Raw genomic sequence first — 25,057 nt, 5'->3', positions numbered from 1 at the left:
CACAATTGTCTTGGTGTCTATGGAGTCAAACTTTGTAATGAGCGTTAGAGAACTTTATTTGAATTTATGTTTTTTTATCATTATTAGATACTAATAGCGGCATGTTCAGATCTATTATAGGTATCTTAGAACGCTTGTTACTGACTTGAGATTTTGTGTTATCTATCCTCATGAAAGAGAAGCGTATGTTTGTTTTATTCGTTTCTTATGCATCTATCATATAGTCACTGCAAACTAGAAACTAATATCTTCATATGGGTTGATATGTTGAAAATTTCTTTTAAATTTACGAGAGTGATGATTTGAAAATGGATGATTATGTAGATAAATGTGTAGACTTATGTAGCATTTGAGATCGAAACTGAGTGAGAATAATAACTTAAAATTACGTATTCTTAACCAAAGTGGACGTTGTTGACGAGGTTGTTCCCTTCGTTTAACCCATAAATACAAACAAACTTGAGCCTTGGTGTATACTTAGGTACTTAGGTAGTCAGATATTGGAATATGTTACGACACGCTCAGCCCAAGGTGTAGGGGCCCGTTTTGTAATTTAGTCTTTTGCATTTGTTTGCTTTAATTACGATATATCAAGGTAGCTTATATGGTTTGCTTGTTGTATGTTTGGGCCGAGACCATGTAATATTGAGCCAATTGGGCCGTGAATAATAGAAACAAGCATGGCATAGCTTCACCTATAAAAGGTGAAGCATGCACATGCTACAAACAACCTTTTGAAAAACAATAACTTTTTCATTTCACCAACTCTCTCCCCCTACTCTTCCTTTCTATCCATTTCGGGTAATAACAAACACTCACAAGATCCAAGATCTCGGTTGCTTACTAGTGATTTTCGCTAGCTGGTAAGTGAGATTGATTCAAAAACTTTGTTGTTTGATCCATTCTTATGACCTACACAAGGGACAGTGAAGTGAAACTAAGGCTTTAGGCCCCCAGTTGTCTAGAAGCGGACCTACCCTTGTGGTATATGGGTCGGCTTCCATGTGACTTTTTTTTACTAATATAGGGTAAAATTCATGACTGACCATGTGAGTAAATAGCGGTAGTCTACTGAAGTGAGAAATTTACTACGCCCGTCACTGCAATTGACCTTAATATTTCATCACCAAGGTAATGCATGCATATTGGGTTTAAGCAAATGAAAACAAAAGGAGATAGAAGCGTGAATCACCCAATTGAACAATGAAGCAGCAGAATTCATAAACCACATGGAGAATTCCCTTAGAGTAAGGTTTCGACTAGTCAGTGTTAGATTAATGGTGTGAAGTGAAGTTCTATCATGCTCGAGGTTGGGGTCTCAGTTATAATTTACACTCATTTAGTGATTATTGGTATCGAGAATCCCTTTCTGTCCTTTTGTTTTGGTCCACTCATGTGTTCGTTGCTGTTACGTTTTGGTGTCTCCTCCTAATTTTGTTGGCTGATCCTTGTCTTGTGCTCCTATTGGGTTGAAGGTTTAGGTTGTTATCATTCTGTCACTTTTGTTTCTGATGTCCTAGATTGTTAGGCGGTTTCCGTGTTGTACAATTGGGTGTTTATTATTCAGCTCCTTGCTGAGAATTCGTTCGAATTTGTTTGTTTTAATAAGAAAGTGTGCTTTTCTGAAGAAATCATCCCAAGTATTTCTAGATATTATCATTTGTCACAATCGACATCGCAATGTTCTTCACCTATTCATTGGTGTGTTTTAAATTGCCTATGATTGATTTAGTTCGTCTTTTCATTGTGATTTGGATTCGTTTTCATCAAATCCTAAGAAAGTCACAAAGTTTTGTTTTGAATGCGCACGTACCACACGATTTCAAACCTCAAAATGTAATCTAGAGCAAAGCCAAAATATTGTGAGACTCAAACCCAAAGATATGCAAATTGACTTTCGAAACAGATCTTGAAAACTAACCAGTTTAGAAGAAGAAAAAGAGTTTCTGGTACAAACAAAACTCAAACAAATACATCAAAATATAAAAGAGTATATATAACTGTTGACATTCAGGTTGACTTATTGCTATCTAACTTGATCTGCTGTATGCCTTGCTATGCTGAAGACATCTCTTGGTGCTCCAGGTTCCTGAGCACAATTTTTGCGCATATCTTCGCTACAAATGGACCAGCAGCTGCCGCGGAAGTTACCCTTAGAACACGTGATGCACCCGCCTCTTGCAACAGGTTCACATGGTGGCGTGCATTTCGTCCACCAGGAACAGTAAACTGTAATTCTAGTTATAATCAAAAACTGTTAAAATCTAGTTTTGTTAAAATAAGAGGAATGATGAGTTTGACCTGAAGAAGAGCAAATGCGGCCAAGGATTTCAGCACCGGAGATTTATTACGCAGCATGGATACAAACCGTCTAATATCACTTGGGCTGCATAGTAATTGACCTGTCTCAACAATACAGACAGCTTCTGTTGCTTGTGCCAACGAAGCAGAAACCGATGATAAAGAGACGCCAGTAAACATATGTGGGTCAACAAAAATCGACACAAAATCTTCAATGCACTTCAAGTTTGTTATTCTTGCACTTTCAAAGTCTACCGGAGCGTAATCTTCCACTCTATACAAGATAAAAGAAAAAATATATATAATTAAGCAATATAGTAATTGGACAAAAATAACAAGACATAAAACTTCAAATTATAACCTGCCATCAAACACGTATGCCAAAGCTAAAGCCGCCATGAAACGACCCATTTGGGACCCTGTTGAACAAATACCAACCAAGACCGGAATCCCCCCATCTTCGACTATGCGCAGAGCGTTTTCTGGGCTGGATGCTAGACACCAAAGGGCTCCAGCAGCCATTGATTGGGCATCCTAATATTTTATAGCAACATTTTAATAACTTTATATCAAACTTAACAAATTAACAAGAAGTGAATTTCTTAAAATAAGTAAATAAATAAATAAGCCTTTACTTGTATGTTCGTTGTTGCCAGCCTTATAAGAGCCGCGACGCCTCCCTCTCGTCCAATTGTAATTCTAGTAGAAATGGAACAAATAATGATTAATCGATTTCCTGTAACCATAAGATCGTATACAAAATCGAAAAATCATATAGAAAGTTACATGTTTTTTAATCATCTTTGGATACAAAAGGTAATTACTTTGTGAGTTAGGATATATATATATATATATATATATATAGATAGATTAATGTAAATGGTTAATATTTGCATGTACTTATTGAATTCTGAAGCCGACAACGACCATAGAGTAACAGCCACTCTCGCCTGAAGACTTGGAGAAGCGGTAATACACGTTTCTGCAAGAGCAACCTGTAATGAAACAATAAATCATACAACTACTTTTGTCAAATTTATAATAAATGAAGTGCATGATTTTGCATATATCATCAATAAAATCTCAGTGTGCAATAAACAAAGGTACCAGAAGTCAATGTCAATAGATAAATTATCATACCAATGGTTCCAAACCGCCTGCTAATGCAACATATTCTCGGTTTCTATCGTCAAGTGCTAAATTACCCAATGCTCGGACAGCCTATACCATAATAAGATATCACATTTCTTGATAATTAGATATTTCACTTTACACGTTAATTAATATCATATTATTACCTCTTTTTGCACGTCCTCGCACTCGCAGATGCAAGCAAGTGTTATTAAAGCATTAATGCCACCAAGTGCCGCCATTTCCATGCTGCACATATCATCAAATGCCAAATTGCCAAGTACACCCGCCACCCGTTCCTAAAAAGAAAAATATATTGTATTATACAATTTCCGCATTTGTAAGACGTGGCACAAATCAAGAGACATACCAGAAGTTTGTCGAACCCTGGCCACTTAACGGTTAAGTCAACTAAAGATTTAATAACACTAGCTTCACCAATAGCTCCCTTAATCAAGATTAACCAAATTAGTAACAATTTTAACCAAGAGCCAAAGTTTCGAAATTTGACAAACAAATAATAAAACCAAAAACCTTATGCTCATCAAAGGAAGAAAGGTTCCAAAGCCCTCCAACGGCCTCTCCAGCCACCCATCGGTTCAGAGACTTCGTTAAGCTTGCAAGAATGGTGATCCCACCACGCCCCGCCACAGTTTTTGCAAAAACCGGATCTACAGAAAGATTTGCAATTGCCTACAATAAACAATTATTTTATTAAACTGCCCCAAGAAGTACTCTTTTGTGATAAATAAATCTAGAAATCATAAAAGATAATTCAACCTTTGTGGCTTCTTTTTGGATACCTTCTTGCACAGATGTTGCAAGACCCAACAGAAGCTCAACACCGCCACTTATTATGACGGCGTCAGCAAGTATCGCATTAACCATCGGTACACCATCAACCACCACCGTGAAAGCCGCAAGCCCCATGGCTGCATATTCTTGGACATCTTCTTGAGAACTTTGTAATAAATTAAGCAAGAGACACACCCCTTGATTGACCCAAAACTCCTCGAACCCGGCTGTGTTAAGCCAATCGGCTATATGTAAAAGCGCAAATGAGAGAATCCATTCAACCCAACTCATAAACTCATCCAAATTCCCTTCTTTCTTCCCTAACCGGTTTCTCCATTCAGAGAAAGTGCAGGGAAACATACGAGACAGTTCTTTAAAAGTATCATTAAAGAAACCGAGCATCATTATACCAAGGCGATTAGCCGTGTCATGAAGATCGGCGTCAGCATCTAATAAAGGACTATTAAATGCACACAAAAGTTTCAAACTGTTTAATGACCTAAACAACCTCCTAACAACAGATGGAACCGCGTCGGTTCTAGAAACATCTAAACCTTCTAAATTTCGTAGGTTACCCCAAGAATTACCAGCCAAATTCCAGTCTATATGTGTGGTACCAGCAACCGAAAGAAATTGAAGTGACACCACATTTCCTAACGCCGCTTCATCGATTATTAAACAATTGACAAATGCAAGTTCTTGAAGATGCGGGCAGTTATTAGCTAAAGAACTAATGGCTGCAGAATTTACATTTGATATGCCCGAAAGCCTAAGTTTCTTGAGCCTAGGGCAGCCTAAGGCTATAGCGACTACTGCCTCGCTAGTAATCCCTTCACAGAAATCAGGCCCAAGTTCGATGCTTTCAAGAAGCGAATGATGGGCCACGATGTGTGCAAGATTTGCATCAGTTATTTCCCTACAGTAACTACCTCTTAATTCTCTCAAACCTTCAGCTCTAAGATTAACTAGTGAATCCATACTGTCAGATCCACTAAACCTAAGTTTTCTTAGATTCGAGCACCTTGAGGACAACACATTCATTAAACCTGACTCACATTTGTGAGGACGAAGATCTATCGATTGCCATAAACTTGATGAAGATCCAGCTGATCTCCAGGTTTTGCAAGTCGATGACAAATTTGCTCGATCACGGTAACTTAAATGAGTAAAAATCTTAACTACTAAATCATCATGCAATCTAATCCAATCAACTATATGACAATCTTCACTCTCCATTTCGGGTTGATCCGACAAATCCGACTTTTGGGTTCTATTCCTAACCCTACGATTCATCTTACAACAAAGATTTTACAAAGAAATATACACTAAAGATTATAACAACAAACACCCTTCAATCAATCACCAAATTATGCATATAAGAATGCCATGTAATCAAACTAAACTAAACCAGATGCACAAGAACATAAGCTCAGATATCAGATCTTATATATATTTAGCTACTTCACATCAAGTCTGATGAGGGTTTAGATCAAAACCTATAGCTTACAACACCGATCAAGAAACCAGAAGTCTTAAGAAGATCAAAATGATATCAAGAAGCTGAAAATTGTGTGGTTTAGAGAGAGAATGAGCGGTGCAAAGAGGTGTAGAGAGAGAGAAAATGAAAGAGGACACAAGTGTCAGGTAGGGTAGGCGATAATCTAGGTATTAAGTATATATAGTGCTAATGAATCGAGTGGAGTAGCAAAACCCTAAAAGGACCCACTTGGGCTTTTCATAACAACATTCGTTTGTTTTATTTTTCAATGAAAATGATTGTTAATTAATTTGTTTTATTAATGGACTATTAATTTGTAATACTTATTTTAATTTATTATATTGGTATAAATTAATATACATACTTGGTTTGTTTATTGAGGTGTTTTAGTCAAGTATTTTTTCCTTAATTAAGAGCATTTCAAACAAATTTGTATGTTGGTTATTTCGAACGAAAAACTCATAGACTAAGTTTAGGTCATGAACCGATCTCTCACTATTGTTTAATTCTGATGGAGATCGTTCATAGAAGTTTTGGTCATGGAGTTGGACTTGGAAACCAGCAAGCTTTTTTGGCTTCTCACACACCTGCCTTTGTCTCCCGGCCATCATAATTAAGAGCACTTCAAACAAATTTGTATGTTGGTTATTTCGAACGAAAAACTCATAGACTAAGTTTAGGTCATGAACCGATCTCTCTCTATCGTTCACAGAAGTTTTGATCATGTAGTTGGACTTAGAAACCAGCAAGCTTTTTCGGATTCTCTCTCCTCCGTCTTTGTCTCCCCTTTTTACATCAGATCTTCGTGGAGTTGAACCTTGTTATGAGTATTTTATAACTTTTGTTTCTATCATTAATTATTCATAGTGACGAGTAACTACATCAGATCTCCGTGAAGTAGAACCTACATACCTTTTACAAGCATAAAAAATGAAAATTGAAGATTTGGGTGTTACCTCCACCGTAACTTATGGTGGCTCCATCGTAGCTTACGATGGTGGCTGGGCAAAAAATGTCGTAGCAGGCACCGTAACGCAGAATGTTGACATCGTTGGAGCTGGGCCCACGTAAGCTACGGTGGCCCTATCGTATCTTGCGTTACACGGGACGCGAAAAGGCAATTTTTGATTATTTGTTTCCATATTTAAGCCCGGGTTTAACCCTAAGTCGAGTTATCTTCATACCCTAGCAGCTTTGGACGATCTTGGAGCAAGGACTCACCAAACTAACACCCTAATTAAATCACTAAATCATCCATTAATTCATCCTTCCAAACGATAATCGACCTACTCAAGATGCAAAGGCAAGGCTAACCCCTTCTTGACCACTTCAGGTGTATGGTTTCTATGTGTGGATTAATTTTTTATTAAGATTTTGTTGATTGAATCTTTACGTTTGCTGAATTTATTAAAACATCTATTTATATTTTTTCTGGGATTCTATCTCATTAAATCAATTGATTTGTGTTCATTGACATTTTAGATTAAGATCTTATAGTCGTTGAACCGTTTACCTTTGATCGTTAAACCTTGAGGAGTTTTATACTAATAAGCTGGTAGTTAGGTAGACTAAGTTCAGTTGTGTCAATTCGTCGGATTAGGTTATGTGAATTATCACAATCAAACTGTTGTGTATAGTAAATATTTATCAATTTAAACTTCCATTTGACAGGAGTTATAATTATTCAGTTTGTTATATTTCCTGAACCTGAGGTGTATCAATATTTTCTCGAAACATTTTACAACCAAATTAATTCAAATTGCTTGACATCGTCTGTCTGCCTAGAGTTAATTAATTGGTCACTGATTCCTCGTGAAGACGACATTACTTACCCGTACTAGTTAAAGGTATTTAACTTTTCAAAATACTTTTTTTACTAGAGCACGACATCTACATCAAATAAACGTGTTGTAATATAGAAAACCAACAATTAGATCACACCTATCTCATTACAGTTGTAGCAACGAAGCTTGTTTTTGTCAAACCCAACGTGTTTGCCATCAGAATCCTAGAAGTTGTTCTTCCCATGCTTCTTCATTAAGTTTGTGGCCCTGTGAACAGTCATGGCCATATGATACTTGATATCCATCTTCTCAAGGTCTTTCTCATTGATTTCTGGAATGTCTCATTGTTGAAAAGACGGAGGCAACAGATTTCCTTGTAGCGGTTGCTTATGACTAGCCAGAAAGGCATTGAACAGTGCAATTTGAGAGTCATCAACTTGAGTGGTGGAGTTACTCAAGCTGCTTGTCTTGTTTCTTGAAGGTTTATTGATCCCATGGGCCTTGAGAGCTTTCTCAACAACTTGGTTTACTGCATCTTGAAAGGAGTTAGTTTTTGACGATCTTGATTGACCCACGGATGACTTGAAGGAATTGTTCTGTTCTACATTTTCACCCTGTTAACTGATGAACAGTTGGATGAGATTGACTTAGAAAAGAAGTGTTGATTCCTAACCTGTAGAAACCCCAGCATGGTTGAGAGAAATGACATGGTTTTTCAATATGAGATTTTCATCCATCTCAAATAACTTGTGGTGGAGGTCAAGTAAGATAAGGTTGTAATGTTCAGATTAGTTGTTCTCTTAATGTTGGTCACACTATTGTTGAGAGAAATGACATGGTTTTTCAATCTGAGCTTTTCATCCATCTCAAATGACTTGTGGTGGAGGTCAAGTAAGATAAGGTTGTAGTGTTCAGATTATTTGTTCTCTTAATGTTAGTCACACTATTGTTTCACATGTAAGGCAGTGAATTCAACAACTTGTTGATTTCTGACATTTCATAAATAATTCCGGAACTTCTTATTTTGGTAATCAATTTCTCAAATCTGCTGATGAGGTTTGCAACCGATTCTCCTTGAATGTGAATAAATATGTTAACTTTCCTCTCAAAATTTCCATCCGGCTATTTCTCATGTCTATATTGTCTTCAAACTTCTCAACCAAGGCATCCCAAAGCCCTTTAGTGGTTGTGCATTCTCTTAAAGTTAGAGAAGGCCTTTTTGTCATCAAGTATTATCTTTTTATCTTCATTAGTGTAGCTCTCAATAGGAATATCAACTTGTCCATTTTCAGTGTCTGTAGTAGGCCTATGAGGTCCCCTTTCAGTGGATCTAAAAAATGCAAAGTCAGTTATTCTCATATAATTTTTAAATCTCCATTTGAATTCTTTAAAGTTACTTTCAAATATCAACAGCTTAGGAGGTTTTGTTGTGATTTCGGTCTCATTTTCAAGCATTATGTAACTTTTCAACAACTCAGGATCATGTGTCATCTTGACAAACAGATTATCAAACCATACAATCCTCAAAAAGCAGCAAAATATGTCTAGGAACATTAAGTACAAACGAATCGCACAGGAGATGCGATTAGATTCGTTTCTAGAAATGCGCTTCGATTCGTTTTCAGAAATACGATTCGATTTGCTTCTAAAAATGTGATTCGATTTGTTTTCATAAATGTGATTCGAATATAATTTTCAAATGCGATGCGATTGGAATCTCCAAATTCGATTCGATTGGAATTTTCAAATGCGATTCGATTGGAATTTTCAAATGCGGTTCGATTGGAATTTCCAAATGCGATTCGATTGGAATTTCAAATGCGATTCAACTGGAATTTCCACATGTGATTCGATTGGAATTTCAAAAAGGCACAAATCCAAATTTTTATGTACGGTCCTTTAAACGAACACACTTTTACCCTGTTTTTCAGCTTCACACCCCACAAGTGACCCGAAGAACACTTGAATACTCTTGAGTATAACTTTTAACCGATCTTGAAGCTAACAAACACACTTTCCAACTTGAAAAACACTTGTAGCACAACATACCTTTCAGACACTTAAACAAGACTAAAATCCAATGTTGTGACCCAAGAACCTCAACTAGTATAGCCAAAAGCTCTGATACTAATTGTAAGTCATTAAGATACGGATCAAACAACAATGTTCTTGGATCAATCTCACACCAAGCTAGCAGAAATCACTTGTGTGTAACCGAGATCTCGGATCTTGAGTGTGTTTGGTTTATTGCCGAGAAATGAAAGAAAGAGAGACAGGGAGAGAGAGTTGGTAGGAAAATAGATAAGATTTTGCAAAAAGGTTTGGTGATGCATGTCCATGCTTCACTATTTATAGGTGAAACATGACATGCATACTCTTCATTATTTACGGCCCAATTGGCTCAACATTACAAGGTCTCGGACTCAAACATACATAAACAAACCAAAACCTAACAACATATATCATGAACAAAAATAATAATACAAAAGACTACATTACATAAATGGGCCTTACAAATATAATATCACATATAGTATCATAATATTTAAGTTAATTAAACAAGTTTGACCATATTGGTTTTATTTTATATTCAAACTGAGTTTGATTAATCCCATTTATAAACTTAAATCCATTCAAACTAAATTAAAGAAGGTTAGTCTTATGGTCTAATGACATTGGTGTGATGGTTATATCTTGGGATTTATGATCTTAGGTTTAAAACCTGACTCGATTTAGTTTTTCCATGATGCTGGTTGTAAGGCCAAAAAGTGTGGCTTGCGATATCAAATTACGAAAACTGTTAATTATATTATGGTCAAGAAAATAATTAAAGCCGATGAGAAAACTGGACACGAAACGAGAGCTTTGGGAACGCGCGTTTAGCTTCAACGGGATTAGACTTCTAGAATGTTTGTATTTGGCTATATATGTGCCTTATGTATTTCATTTTAGTGTGTGTTTGTTTAATGTAAAACACCACCCAATGGGAGCTCACCTTGGGTGGGTGATGTTCGGGAAAAAGTCGTGTATATTATTATATTATTTGTTTAATTTTAGTTTAAATATTATATGAAATTTGGTACTTCAAGCGTGTTTATGTGTTTCAGGATACTTGACGTTAAGGACACTTATCGGGATGAATTACGAGCTTGGAACGAAGATATAGAAGACTCATAATGATTGGCACGCTTTCCTATGCAAAATAAATGAAGAAAATAAAGAAAATTCTGTGAGACGCCTTTAGCGCGGTGCTAAAGGGTCCTGATGATGATGTCAGCGTATCCCTAAGATCATCAGAATTTTGAGTCTTTAGCGTGGCGCGAAAATCACACCCCTGGGATGTTAGCGACGCGCTAAGATCCTCCTGATGGGAAAATAACCCTAACTTTGATATAATCAGTTTTTCAGCCCCCATTCGACCTATCCTTCATTCCTTCAACCAAGTACAAGCCCTAGGACAATTTTCCACCATCCCGAAGCCTCCGGTTCGTCCGTTCATCGCATGCTTTCATCCTCTCATCAGATAAGCGAATCCTTCGTGATGCCGATGTCAGGCTAAACCACTGTATTTACTTTAGGCTAGGGTTTTGAGTAAACTAACTTTGATCAGATTCTATGTTTTGAATGAGTATGAACTTGTTTGATTGTTTTTAATCTTGTTTTACATTAAGAATTGATTGTTTAAACAGTTTATGATTTTGATTGTCAAACTTTGCATCACTTTTCTAGTTGTGTTCATCACATGTAGGGTTAGCTCTTATGTCATTGAACCAATAATCGTTAGTCATTGCTTATAACTGATTTTCATATTTTAAACTGGTAATTGGTTAAACCGGAGTTCAGTTGTGTCAACTGAAAAAACCCTAAATTTAAATATATATATATATATATATATATATATATACACGATAAATCATGTAAAAAAATAATAATAATAATATAGGAATCTAATAAATAAACTTTCTTAGAAACACATAACATGTAAACCTAAGAATGAAAATTCTAAAATAATATTAACATAAAAAAAAATGAATGAACAGAAGGTATACTCGATGCATAATAATAATAATAATAATAATAATAATAATAATAATAATAATAATAATAATAATAAAATAAATAATAATAATAATAATAATAATAATAATAATAATTTAACCTGTTATGTTTTGTTTTTTTGAACATATCCATGAGTGCATATAAACAAAATACGAAGAAGTCACTATTCATAGAAAGATAGAAAGATATGGATAAGTAAATGGAAAAAAAAATGATGACAAATATGTTCAACATATTTAAATTGGTTGAAAGAGATGACAGTCTATGAAAATATTTGACCAACACTTTCTAAAACCTCTTCCTTCCTTTCACGCAAACACAAATGGTTCAGAGGTCATCACGATTCCACAGCACCACTCCTCAAATATCATTTCTTTCAGGATCACCATTCCTTCAACATCATCCATTCACTGTTTAAGCACGATATTTTCTTGTATTCTTGGTTATATAAACCTCATCATGCATGGCATCATCAAGTAACCCAACTCCCTCTTAGCCACACTTCCGAAAGCCTAACTGATTTCCAACATTCCTATAGCCATTAACGACCAACCCATTTCCATACACGAAGCACACCACCAGACACACCTGCGGTTGTCTCCATTCTGCACCGCGGTCCGCCGCCACAAGGACCATCGTAACTACTGTCGCCATCGCTACAAGTATTTCTGGTGACGAACCGTTCTTTGTCTCTCGGAACCGCGCGATATGGGAACTCAGGTAACAAGCATTTGAAATCCTAAATTAAATCGTACATGGTTCCTGTTGTTTACGTAATCAAGTTTGAACCGTGTTTGTGGAATAAAATAAAATAAAATAAAAAATTAAGTATACCACATTACCACCTTAATTGTTCTTAAGTTGAATACTAACATAAGAAGACAAGTGAAAATGAATACAAAAATATTAGTAATATGTAAACATCAATATTATGTTAACTCGGTTCCGATATGTTACACCGATCTTTTGTTATTCAGGCGGTTTCAAGCTCGAAAAATCGTAGCCGCCGAATATTTTGGTGATATGCTTTAGCCCATATTACTAATATGCTAAAATACATTTTAACCCAACAAAACAAGACTGTTTACGTGTGTTTTGTTATGAACTCATATAAAGTAGTATATTATATATGTTGTTACAAGCATGGCTTAATGGAAGTTTGTTAATATTAAAATGATATAGTAAACGAAAGTACAACACAAACAAAAATACATAAATAAATGCTATATATAAATATTAACTATATAAAGTCAAATGGCTAAGTAATAACAAGAGGTTATACAAGATGAGTTGTGGACATTCTGTATTAGACATTTCATACTTAAGTTATAAACTTGTAAGATCTATTTTATTAATTTTGGTTATAATTATAAGAAAAGAAGTTATATAACAAAATAATATCTGATGATTCATAACAAAAAAAAATAGTAATATTATCTACGAACTCACTAAATGAACTTACAACACGGAAAGAAAAATATATATATATATATAGAAGAGTGTGTGTATATATATATACATATATATATAACACTAAATACAAATTATTTGTAGGTTTTCACGGCCCCTAAAAAGAAAGTCTGACTCTAATGTAAATTGCTATTTAAGGTACGGATCCTAACCCCTTTCTTATTGTTATTATATTCGTTTGTTATAAACCCTGTTGATATTATATATATATATACCTTTGGAACTCCTTAGCCCTGCTTGCGGTGCGCACATATGATGTATATATGTGTGAACCCTCGGGTGGGCAAAAGTGAAATTGCACTAATTTTGACGTTATTTTACTAATCTCGTGAAAATAACGTTAAAAGTGACGGACGGTTAATCAGGCATCATGTAGTGGCGTTGATAGCCGAAAGACAAGGGTACATGCACCGATCAGCCGGTCCCGATGATTGAGTGCTATGTGCCTTATGTCCAAGGCTTGATGCAAAACTACTATCGAGCCGGGGGTCTCACCGGAAGCAGCCTCTCTATCCTTATGGGGTAGAGGTAAGGCTGTCTACATCTTACCCTCCTCAGACCCTACCATAGCTTTGCTATTGGTGGGATATACTGAGTACGATGATGATGATGATACCTTTGGAACTCCTAGCGTTCTTTGACAACTCGATTCATTTGTCCGTAGCTGCATTCTTCCTAAGCCCAAGTAGCTGCATTCTTCCTAAGCCCAAAACACTGGTCTAGCCCACTGCTCCAGCCTCATAGGCCATAGCTCACTCAATATATAACACAAAACATAAGAATAAACCAAATTAGACAAAATGATATAAAGAATTAAATAGGTTAAACAAGTCAACTCAATATAGACAGTTCAACTAAACGAATTAGACTATAACCAAAAAGTAACAATTCCCGTTTCGTGTTAGAGGACCCCTTTCGGCAAACGTAACCGGGCTGCCATATCACCACCCTCTGCCCGCTTCTCTCTCTTCTCTCCTACTCCCTCACAAAGCTCATCTGCAGAAACAGACCTTGTCCGTAGACTTCACCTCCATAATGATAAGGAGTGCTGGGTTGGTCTGTTTGATTTCACATAGATTCAGATAAGGGTGTGCACAGTTCGGTTCGGTTCGGTTATATTAGCATTAACCCAACCAAACCTATCGGTTATCGGTTCGGTTTGGTTGATTTCGGTTAATAACCTATATAAAACTTGGGCTAAAATTTGCTTAAAAATACATGAAATTAATGCTTAAATACATGAAATGAAGGTATAACTACATGAAATGAAGGTATAAATATATGAAATTGAGATATTAGTACATGAAATAGATATATAAATACATGAAAATGATAGTATTAAACAATTAATACATATAATGCATGAAATAGAGGGAAAAAAGCTTGAAAATATGGAAAAAAATGAAGAGTTCGGTACGGTTCGGTTAATTTGGTTTTCGGTCCTGTTTCATCGGTTTTCGGTTCGGTTTCGATTAACAATTTGGTTATTGTTCATCCCAAGGTTCAGACGTTGGGATAAGGAGCGTATAAAAAGTAAAAAAATTAATAAAGGTGGGTAGATGTGGGTTGAAATGAGTGTGGATGGGTAGAAGTGTAATTTCACAATGAAATAATATTATGATGGAGAAGTATCCTATGTTGAAACCAATGATTAGTGAAGATTGAATATGAGGATATTCATGTCTTACGTTAATTATTAGGATCTCTTCATGCACGTGATTAGCACGGATGAAACCTCGTTGCACGTGAACATTCTCATGATTTCCGTGCATCAACTCAAACCTCACGTGATTCCACTAAAAACACAACATTTGCTATTTGCAACACCCTCCTTGACCAAGCTTTTGTTCTAATGGTCATTTGGGTTATTGACGGGCGACTGGTCCATCCTATCATATCTATTTTATTTTTAAAAGAAAATTCATCATAGATGAGAAAACATCTTAGTCTAACCTCGAACTCCCTATTTATTTGTCGTATATAAGACTTGAACCCAACACTTCTTTCTTCTTAAATTGAAGTTTTTTTTGTCTCACGTCAAGCATTTGGGCTAGAGATCATTGGCCATACAAACTCTATTATGGAAGGCAAATGAGCAACCCTAAACTTCAAGGGCAACTCACAAGTCGCAAGAAACCCAAAAGTATAAAAGGAACAACAGTTTAAAGAAATCAATATTAGGCTGTTCATATGGTGAGTTAATGGCCACCACCATATCGGTATCTTTTTGGGGCCAAATACTGCGTTGTGGGCCCCATAGAGGGGTGGCAAGGGTGTGGGTGGCTTAAACGACCATGAAAGGGATAGGAGGTGTGGCATGTGTGGCAACCAATTAGAACTCTTCATTTGGAGGAGGCGCCAGCCCACAACGACATTATGGCATCATGAGAGGTGCGCTAAATTGCCACTCCGGCAGAATGGGAGACCATTGAACCACCACATACACGAAACTGGGTGAGAACGGCCAACTGCAAGTAGCTTGGCTGGCGTGAAGCATGGTTGGGATCGTTTTTAATTAATAACTAGCATTTAGGACCCGCGCGTTGCGCGGGTCATTGTATAGCAATTTGACAAAGAGCGCATATTCGTTTATCGATATAGGCTCCCATTTTTATGTTAACTTTACGTTTACACTTGTCTAATGTGCAAATATGTTGTCAAAGTCCTACCTTTTGCAGTCAAAAGTTACTAAAATCATTTGCAACATGAAATACAAAGCGTTTATTTTTGCAAGTTAACAGGGGGCAAATGTCATTTTGTTGATTGGTATTTCATCATCACCTTCTACGTGACCATATAATGGACGTGATTCCCTTTGCAGGTTATGTTCATCATCTTGGTCACAACTTTGCTGATGCCATTTTGAAAGAAATAATGAAACCATATATTTACTTTGCGGAGTTGATGTACAGGTCTTTCATGTCACTCTTGAACTCTTGATGTGTGTTTTCCAAATCAAACAATGCCTGCTGTGACATAAATATATAAACAAAATGGATACTAAACGTGGATGATAAAAAAATAAACAGAATGTGACCTGGGCAGCACTCTGTTCAAATTCAAGGATTTGACATCCTCGTCCTTTTGGATCTTCATCATAGAGGTATACATCTTGATGATCTGGATTGTAAATAACAAACGATTTAAACTAATGTTGAATCGTTCATTTAATAAGGTTATCATAATGAATTTCTTATATATTCATTAGCCAAAAATGTGGCTTTTAAGTATTAATATAAAAATACAACAATGGTAGAAATTATATCCACATAATGCAAAGCATATATACACACAATTCATGTTTCTGATGACTAAGTTTATCTTAGTGCAACCCATTTGAAGGGAACTCATCTTGTAAGACAATCCATTTTTACTCGTTTGTTTCTTTTTAGTGTGTTACCTGGTGACATGTTTCTGGGAATTGTGGATTGATGAAAACAGTTGTTGCAGACATTGTTTCCATTAGTGCTAATCCTATTTAAACAAAGTGGCAAATGAGATGATGATTAATAATGGTGTTTATGTGAAATGTCATATTGAGTTTACGCAACATGTCTTCTACAGTAAATTAAAAAGTCAAAAAAGGAATGATTTGTATTGAGTCAATTTCTGAATTCCAAATATTAATAAAAATTATAATACTTTGAATATGAATATGATCAGATTAAGCCATAACCTTCACATCTTTTTCTTTAAATCAAGAATCAGAAATTGATTCAATCAAACCAAAAAAAAAATAAATTTTAATAATGAAACTGACCCATTTCAGTATCGCTAGGCTGAGAACATCATAAGGCTGAGGGGTGTGGAGCGCTAGAAAGGGCGCAAGAGGACAGCCGCTCGCGCCCCGGGGCGCGAGCACCACACCACCGAGGCGCGAGAGGGGCGCGAGCGCGGAAAAAGAGGCAGGCGCAAGAGGGGTAGCGGCTGGGGGGAGCGTGAAGGCATCTTGGGTTCCGTAAATAGAGCCGTTGGCTCATAATGTGTATTAAAAAAAAAAAAATTTTAGTTGGGAAGAGATTTCATCACCTGTTGAATCTGAAAGAGATGATGAAAGAGATTTCACATGGTTGAGAGTTGGGAATGATGTGAAGTTTATGATGTGGGTTTTTTGTACAACTACAACTCTCTCTCTCTCTCTCTCTCTCTCTCTCTCTCTCTGGGTGTCTCTCTCTCTCTACTGTGTGTTGATGAAGATCAGAAGATTTATGGGTTAGGGTTAGGGTTAGGGTTAGGGTTAGGGTTAGATTTGGATTCAGAAAGTGGATAGCTAGTTAGATGGGGTTGAGAGATCATTTATTTCCAAATTTTATGTTTGACAATATATGTGTAGTTTATAAATATTTGAGTAAATCACATTTCTAAAATTGTTATTAAATATTATTAATAAAATTTATTAATGTAAAACAAAAGAGGCAAAAGTAATTCATGCAATTTTCGGTTTGCTGGTGTATTAGGAAAACGAGGAAAGATACAATTTTCGTCGGTAAGAACATTTTGGTGTAAGAACTTATGAAAATCAATAAAATTCTGGGCTATCTTATCAAGTTTATAAAAATTATGAAAATTAATACATTTATAAAAAAATTAAAAAAAAACCGCTCGCGCCCCCTCTCGCGCCCCTCCACACCATGTCCCGGGGCGCGAGCACCACAACCAACACCCATCTTATCAAGTTTCTCTCTCTGCCACACGTCACAATATTATTGGCTGGCGCCCCCACTCGCGCCCCCTCTCGCGCCCCCCACACCCCTCAGCCTAATGTGGGTCTGCTGGTGGCGCCTTCTTTTTTGCAAGTTTATCCTTAGTATCAAACAGTTAAAAGTGATATCTGAAATATACAAATACAATTTAATAGAATCCCTAATAGAATTGTAATCCAAGTCTCATACCTACAATCTCATATTTTTTGTTCCTCTTTCTCAACGAAAAATAAAATGAGTCTCTACTTTACTCATTGTAAAGACATGGTGTGTATATTGATTGATGATAAACAACTAGATAGTACACCTATATATACAAGTAACAAACCCTAATTGTAATCCAAACTGGGCCCATGGGCTTTCTAGCTAGTTACATGATGAATGGGCTTTTAACCTAATACATAAAATACCATTAACACTCCTCCTCAAGTTGGAGCATAGATGTTAATCATGCTCAACTTGTTACAAATAAAATCTATCTGAGTTTTCCGGAGTGGTTTAGTTAGAATGTCTGCTAGCTAAAAGTTTGTCTTCACATGAACTGGTTGAATGGATGGAGGATTTGTTTGAGTGCCTACTACTCGATCTCTGATAAGGTGGCAGTCGACCTCAATATGTTTTGTCCTCTCATGAAATACTTGATTCTTGGCTATGTGAATGGCTGATTGACTATCACAGTATAACCGCATCAAGTCATTAGAAACAACCCCGAGCTCTATGAGAAGACGACGTGCCCATGTCATCTCTGATGTCACATCTGCCATGGCTCTATACTCTAATGCTGCACTCGATCGGGATACCGTCTGTTGCTTCTTACTTTTCCATGATACAAGATTTCCTTCAACAAACACACAATATCCAGTAGTATATCGTCGAGATATTGGACAACCTGCCCAATCTGCGTCTGAAAAACCTGATATCCGACCATCTCCTTCTTCTGTGAAGGCACCCACCTGATAATGACCCTGATCTGAATATAATATACTCAAACCTGGTGATGTCTTAAGATATCTTAAGACTCGAAGGGCAGCATCCCAGTGACTGGTGTGTGGTGCCGCCATAAATTGACTCAGAACACTGACAGTAAAGGAAATATCCGGTCGTGTGACAGTCAAATTATTTAGTTTACCAACCAAACGTCTGTATCGTTCTGGATCCTTCATCGGATCCCCTTCCTCTGGGAGGAGCTTCCTTGTAGGAAGCATCGGAGTATCAACTGGCTTGCAACCTAGTAAGCCATATTCAGTCAGCATATCAAGGACATACTTTCGTTGAGAAAGAAGTATTCCTTGTGAAGACCGAGATACCTCTATGCCCAAAAAGTACTTCAGTCGATCTAAATCGCTGACCTGAAACTGAGTCTGAAGAAACTGTTTGAGTTCGGTAATCCCAACAGCATCATCATCCGTGATTATGATATCGTCCACATAAACAACAACAATAATTCGTTTCCCTCTTTGGTGTATAAAGAAAACAGAGTGATCATAAGCACTACGAGTCATCCCAAATTGTTCCATAACATTAGAAAATCGGCCAAACCATGCCCTGGGAGACTGTTTAAGGCCATACAGGGAACGTCGTAACCTGCAAACTTCCGAGGCCGCCTCCTCGATGATAAAACCCGGTGGCTGCTCCATATAAACCTCCTCCTCAAGAACACCATTAAGAAAGGTGTTCTTGATATCTAGCTGATGGAGCGGCCAATGATTAATGGCAGCTAAGGCAATACAGATACGAACAGATGGCATTTTAGCAACCGGGGAGAAAGTTTCCTCATAGTCAATGCCATATGCCTGAGAATACCCCTTAGCAACCAACCTCGCCTTCAAGCGATGTAACGAACCATCCGGGTGTAGATTAACCGTGAACACCCAACGACAACCAACAATACGCTTCCCCACAGGAAGCGTCACAAGATCCCATGTATGATTAGATCTGAGGGCCCCAAGTTCCTCTTCGATAGCCTGTCGCCATCCTGGGTGAGCGAGAGCTGTTGTGACATTCTTGGGAATCGGGTAGGAATCAAGGGTAGCGGAGTAGGCATGAGCCTCAGGAGATAAGTGAGAGTAGCCAACATAATCCTGAATAGAGTAACGGGTGCAGTGTCATGGTTCTTTGCGTAAGGCAATAGGTATATCGGGAAAGGGGGCACCGGGAGGGTCATAATGAGAAGTGGTGGTGGTAGTGGGTTCGGGAATGGTGGGGGCAGGTGGAGTAGGTAGAGGGACGGTTGAGCCAGAAGGTAGCGAAGTAGAGGATGGTTGAGAATCAGAAGAGTCTAAAGTCTGATTCTGCCTTCGCCGACTATATGTAAAAAGTAAAGGTGGAGATCCGGTCGGTGGGTCTATGGTGGGAGAATCAGAAGCAGTGGAGACAAGAGGATCAGATGATACGCTCGGCATAGGAAAAGTGGGAATAAGTGTAGATGTGGGTAGATCAGGGTCGGGGAATGGCTCAGCAACGGGAGTGGGCTGTGTAAGAAAGTAAGGACATGACTCATCAAAAGTGACGTCGGCACAGGTAAAGTATCGATGAAGTGAAGGACTATAGCACCGATACCCCTTTCGAACTCGAGAATAACCAACAAAGACACAACGAATTGCTCTAGGATCGAGTTTAGTAACTTTCGGACAGTGGTCATGAACATAGGCAACACAACCAAAAACTTTAGGTTCGAGTAGAAAAGGAGTGCCATTAGGAAACAAGATCGAGAATGGTATTTTACCATGAAGGACAGGTGTGGGCATGCGGTTAATCAGATAAGAGGCAGTAAGAACGGCGTCCCCCCAGAATCTGTGAGGAACATGGGACTGGAACATGAGTGTGCGAGCAACATCCAGTAGGTGTCGATTTTTGCGTTCAAAAACACCATTTTGTTGCGACGTATATGCACACGAGGATTCATGAACAATTCCGTGGGATTTTAAATATGAAGAGAAGTCTGTGGAAAAATACTCTTTTGCATTATCGGATCGTAAAGTCTTAATTGATGTATTAAATTGATTATTAACATAAGCATTAAATTCACAAAAGGTGGAAAACACCTCACTACGAGATTTTAACAAATAAACCCAAGTAGCATGAGAATAATCATCAATAAAGGTAATAAAGTACTGAAAACCCAAAGTAGTCTTCGTAGGGCAAGGGCCCCATACATCATAATGCAAAAGTTTAAAAGGAAAACAGACTCAATTAGACACTCTAGGGGGAGACGCATGGTATGTTTACCAAGTTGACATGACTCACAATGAAAATTAAAAGACGAAAAAGGTAAATCTGGTCTCATTTGCTTCAAAACCGCTATAGAGGGGTGTCCCAACCTACAGTGCTCCTCCTTGATTCTTGAATCACATATATTTGCTGTAGGTTGTGACGGAAAAGATAAGCGGTAGAGACCTCCTGATTCAAAACCTGTGCCAATCAGACGGTTCGTCCCTTGTTCCTGAAAAATACAGTGAGTAGGATAAAATTTAGCCGAACAATTATTTTGTTTTGTGAGTTGGTTAACAGAACAGAGGCTATCGGGAAATTTAGGGACAAACAAAACAAATGAGAGGTTTAGGTTTGTGGAATTATTGATGGATCCAACGCCAAGGACAGGACATGAAGAACCGTCAGCGAGGCGTACTGGTTGGTGGGAAACGTTATGGAGGTTGGAAAGGATACCCGAGTTCCCAGTCATGTGATCAGTAGCTCCAGAATCGATAACCCAAGATGAGGAGAGACTAGGAAACGTACCTGAATTGGCAGCTTTGGCGCTTGGAGCAGGGGGAGTTGTCTGAGAAGCTAGAAGATGCTGGAGTCGGCAATAATCTTCTTCGCTAAACGTGTAGGCTGGGGTAGCATTTGGATCAGAAGCCTCACTGGTAGTAGCTATGCGAGCTTTGGGTCTAGGAGGTGGCTGACTTCCAGGAGGACGATTAGGACAATCCCATTTCGTATGACCGGGTTCCTTACAATAGTGACAGATAGGACCACTACCTCGTCCGATTCCCTTTTTGTGAGTTTTATGAGAGCCTCGGCCAATACCCTTACTAGTGGGTGTATGCATAGCGGATGTATCAGTAGAAGGGCGAGTTTCATTAGGACCATACATCTCACGTAGTAAATGGTACATTGATGCAATAGAAGAGGTAGCCGCAGGGTTATTCAACAATAAAGGGCGAGCACTTGAGTACTTAGGTGATATACCGGCAATGAATGTCATGATATCCATCTTAGCGTTTCGCTCCTCCTGGACCTTCAAATCGGTAGTGGGTGGAAACATGGAGCGAAGTTCATCTCGGATTGTTGAAAAACGTGTAAAGTAATCAGTAAAAGAAGAGTCTCCTTGTTCAGCCCTGATGTAGGACTGGACCACCGAGTATGCATGGGAGAGAGATTCCTTATCAGAAAATGATGAGGAAAGGTGTTCCCACATATCTTTTACGATGGGGAAATTTTGGGTAATGGTGAGTATTTGTGGCTCCATGGCATTCCACAATGCCATCTGTATTCCGCTATCATCAATGAGCCATTCTCGGGAGATTGGATCAGCGAGTCGTGTAGTGATATGGTCTTCTTTGCCAACACTTGTAAGACCCTTCCGAACAAAGAGGCTCCATGAACCCCAATTACTTGAATCAAGTTTGACCGGAATGCGAAGAACAGCTGAATAATTAATAATACCTGGAGCAATCTGATTTTCTGAAGCCTTTTTTTCTGTCATTGGATCTGATAGTTTCTTGATCGAATGAATACAAACACTCGTACCGAAACAGAAAACAGAAAGTTGCCGGATCGAAAAACCAACAGCATAGGAAGGTCGGGAAAGTAATAAAGAAATAACTTGGAAGAAAAACGGTGACCGGAGGTGGTGTCACGCGCCGTCACGCGGTGGCGCGTGGGTGGCAGCGGTGGACTTCGGGTGGCGCGTGGGGGCGCGTGCGGCAGCGGATCGGCGTCGGATTTTCAGGGTTTGCTAATCGGAGGGTGGTGGTGACAGTGGAAGAGGCGGTGACGGCGGAATATATCTCGAAAAAGGATTACGAGATCTGGACAGGAGGTAGACGGGTTTGTTTCAGATCTAGGGCCGGCTGGTTCGGTTCAGATTAAGTGGCGGCTAGGGTTTGAATCGAGAGCCGTAGCTTTGATACCATGTAAAGAAATGGTGTGTATATTGATTGATGATAAACAACTAGATAGTACACCTATATATACAAGTAACAAACCCTAATTGTAACCCAAACTGGGGCCATGGTCTTTCTAGCTAGTTACATGATGAATGGGCTTTTAACCTAATACATAAAATACCATTAACACTCATCAACAATCGCTATGAATCTGTGAACAATATAAAATTATAGCGTAAGAAAATAGCAATGTATATATGTTAATGAATGACAATATTAAATTAGGGCGGTGGGCACACCTTGTGGAACTGAAAAACATCTATAAAGAAGCTAGAAAGTGGAAGCCGGCAACATTCGTAATCGGAGCCACATACGGCGTCATAGCAAGCGCCATAAACAACCGGAAACGGAAGCTAACAACAGTCGAAATTAAACCTACAGACATGGCACAACATGAGCGTCTTACTTCTGCCACAATAATAGACAACCGGAAACGACCAATAGTTGGAAGAAGTCGATAATGAAACCAAAAAAGCCACCCAATACAACAGCAAACATTTAACCATCAATGGTTAAAATCTAAATCAAGTGGTGTAAAGCCGATGGTGACGATGGCGGGAGATGCGAGAATAGTTTTGTGATGACGGTAGTGGTTTGTGATCGAAGGCGGTATGCTGGTGATGGTAGACGGCGACGATGATATCAACAGAGAGTGGTAAGCCATGATGAAATGAAATGAAATGAAAGAGGTAAGCTAAGATGAAATGAAAGAGCTTCAACGTTTAGGCCGTCGTTAGGACTAATAATAACTAACAAAAGGCTTAGATTTTTCCATCGCATCCTTTTAACATACTGATAGAACAACCTCATATCTAGACATAGGCTCAGATGAGTCCGTTCAACACAAATGGCTGCAAAAGAAGTTTGTTCTCTAGTCATGCCACGGCAAGATGTGATTCTTTTATCAATCATCATCACAGCCTCATAAGGTAATACATATAAGTCTCAAATCAACATAATTGGGGCTTTGATGATAAGTGATAACCAATCCTCGTGTAGAAGACTCATAAGCTAGTCATCCACAGAGGAAAACCCCAAACTGTATAAACATTGTTGAATTACCAAATTGATCGACACCAGAACTTAAAGTGCCAAATTGAATAACTTTCAATTTCAAAGGTGAAATAAAATCAAACTATAGTGCTTCAAATGTAGTTTATTACTTCAAAGAATGCATAATAAACTGAATTGAAGAACTGCGGATTCGCCGCCGCCATGGAGCAGCCGATGGTCGATAGGCCCCGATCTCCGCCACCGCCATCGCCTAGGGTTCCACATGGAACCCGACAACAGTCACAACATCGCCATCGCCTAGGGTTTCCAAAATGGAACCCGACAATAGACGAATCGGAAACATCGCCATCTTACTCTTCCGCGACCGCCGCCTAGGATTCCAAAGTGGAAGCCGGCAACAGCCAAGATGGGAAGAGATCGAATTTGTAGAAATGACATGCTAGAAAAAAGATAAAGAGATCAGAGAAGCCTTTGTTAAATGGTAGCAGGGAACACTTTTTAAAATGTCGGCAGAGAACAGAGATACGTGTAAAGTGTAGATATACGTGTAAGCCAAATAGAGAAGTACAAAACACAATGCAATACATATAACTTTTAAAGCAACAGACACGACCTCTGAAGCATCATTTAAAGCACACTTTTGGTGAAGAAAGTTGTCTTTTAAATAGATACAGGTTTTTGTAACCCGCGCGTTGCAGCGCGAGATTAGTTTGGTGGTAAGGTGGCCTGCAACGCGCGGGTAGTTTGGTCGTAGACTTACTAAGTGGTCATTTTTTTATACATGCGCTTCGTACAAAATGTGTTGGTTTTGAAATGTACAGAACAAATATATACCATGCCATTTACATATGCTGCTACTTACTAAAGATACAAAACAGGTGGCTCTTGTCATTGCCTGGTGTTTCCACATTCCATGAATAGATAGTCTTGAATATCTTGTCCAGCTATTCCATGGTGACTTTATTATACTGTTTGCCTTCTTGTGAAGCTGTCCCACATATATTGGACATTAGATATGAGGTTCATATTTATTTTGATAATATTGATATTGGTGTTTCGTTTTTACCTGGAGAAATGCGAGATTCTCATGTTTAAACAATCTGCATTTGAGCGTTTCACATCCTTGCTTTC

General features: G+C 38.1%; 1 protein-coding gene across 1 annotated transcript; it reads right to left on the bottom strand.

The window, feature by feature from the left end:
* Nucleotides 1–1,942: 1,942 nt before the first annotated feature.
* LOC143554003 (protein ARABIDILLO 2-like) lies at nt 1,943–22,449 on the bottom strand. Its single transcript, XM_077043873.1, has 12 exons — nt 21,370–22,449; nt 18,449–19,822; nt 4,213–5,520; nt 3,967–4,125; nt 3,803–3,880; nt 3,600–3,731; nt 3,442–3,522; nt 3,202–3,296; nt 2,937–3,000; nt 2,663–2,835; nt 2,302–2,575; nt 1,943–2,229 (listed from the first exon to the last, which is right to left on the bottom strand). Exons 1-12 carry the CDS (start codon nt 22,447–22,449, stop codon nt 2,056–2,058), a joined length of 4,992 nt encoding a protein of 1,663 aa, XP_076899988.1. The 3' UTR covers nt 1,943–2,055.
* Between the last annotated feature and the right edge of the window lie 2,608 nt (nt 22,450–25,057).

This window comes from Bidens hawaiensis, unplaced genomic scaffold (assembly GCF_021521415.1).
Source record: "Bidens hawaiensis isolate Kalapana, Puna unplaced genomic scaffold, B.hawaiensis_p1.1 tig00017468_1, whole genome shotgun sequence".
Taxonomy (NCBI): Eukaryota; Viridiplantae; Streptophyta; class Magnoliopsida; order Asterales; family Asteraceae; genus Bidens; species Bidens hawaiensis.
Note: the sequence above shows the minus strand (reverse complement) of the source record. Positions and strands in the feature narration are given on the sequence as shown.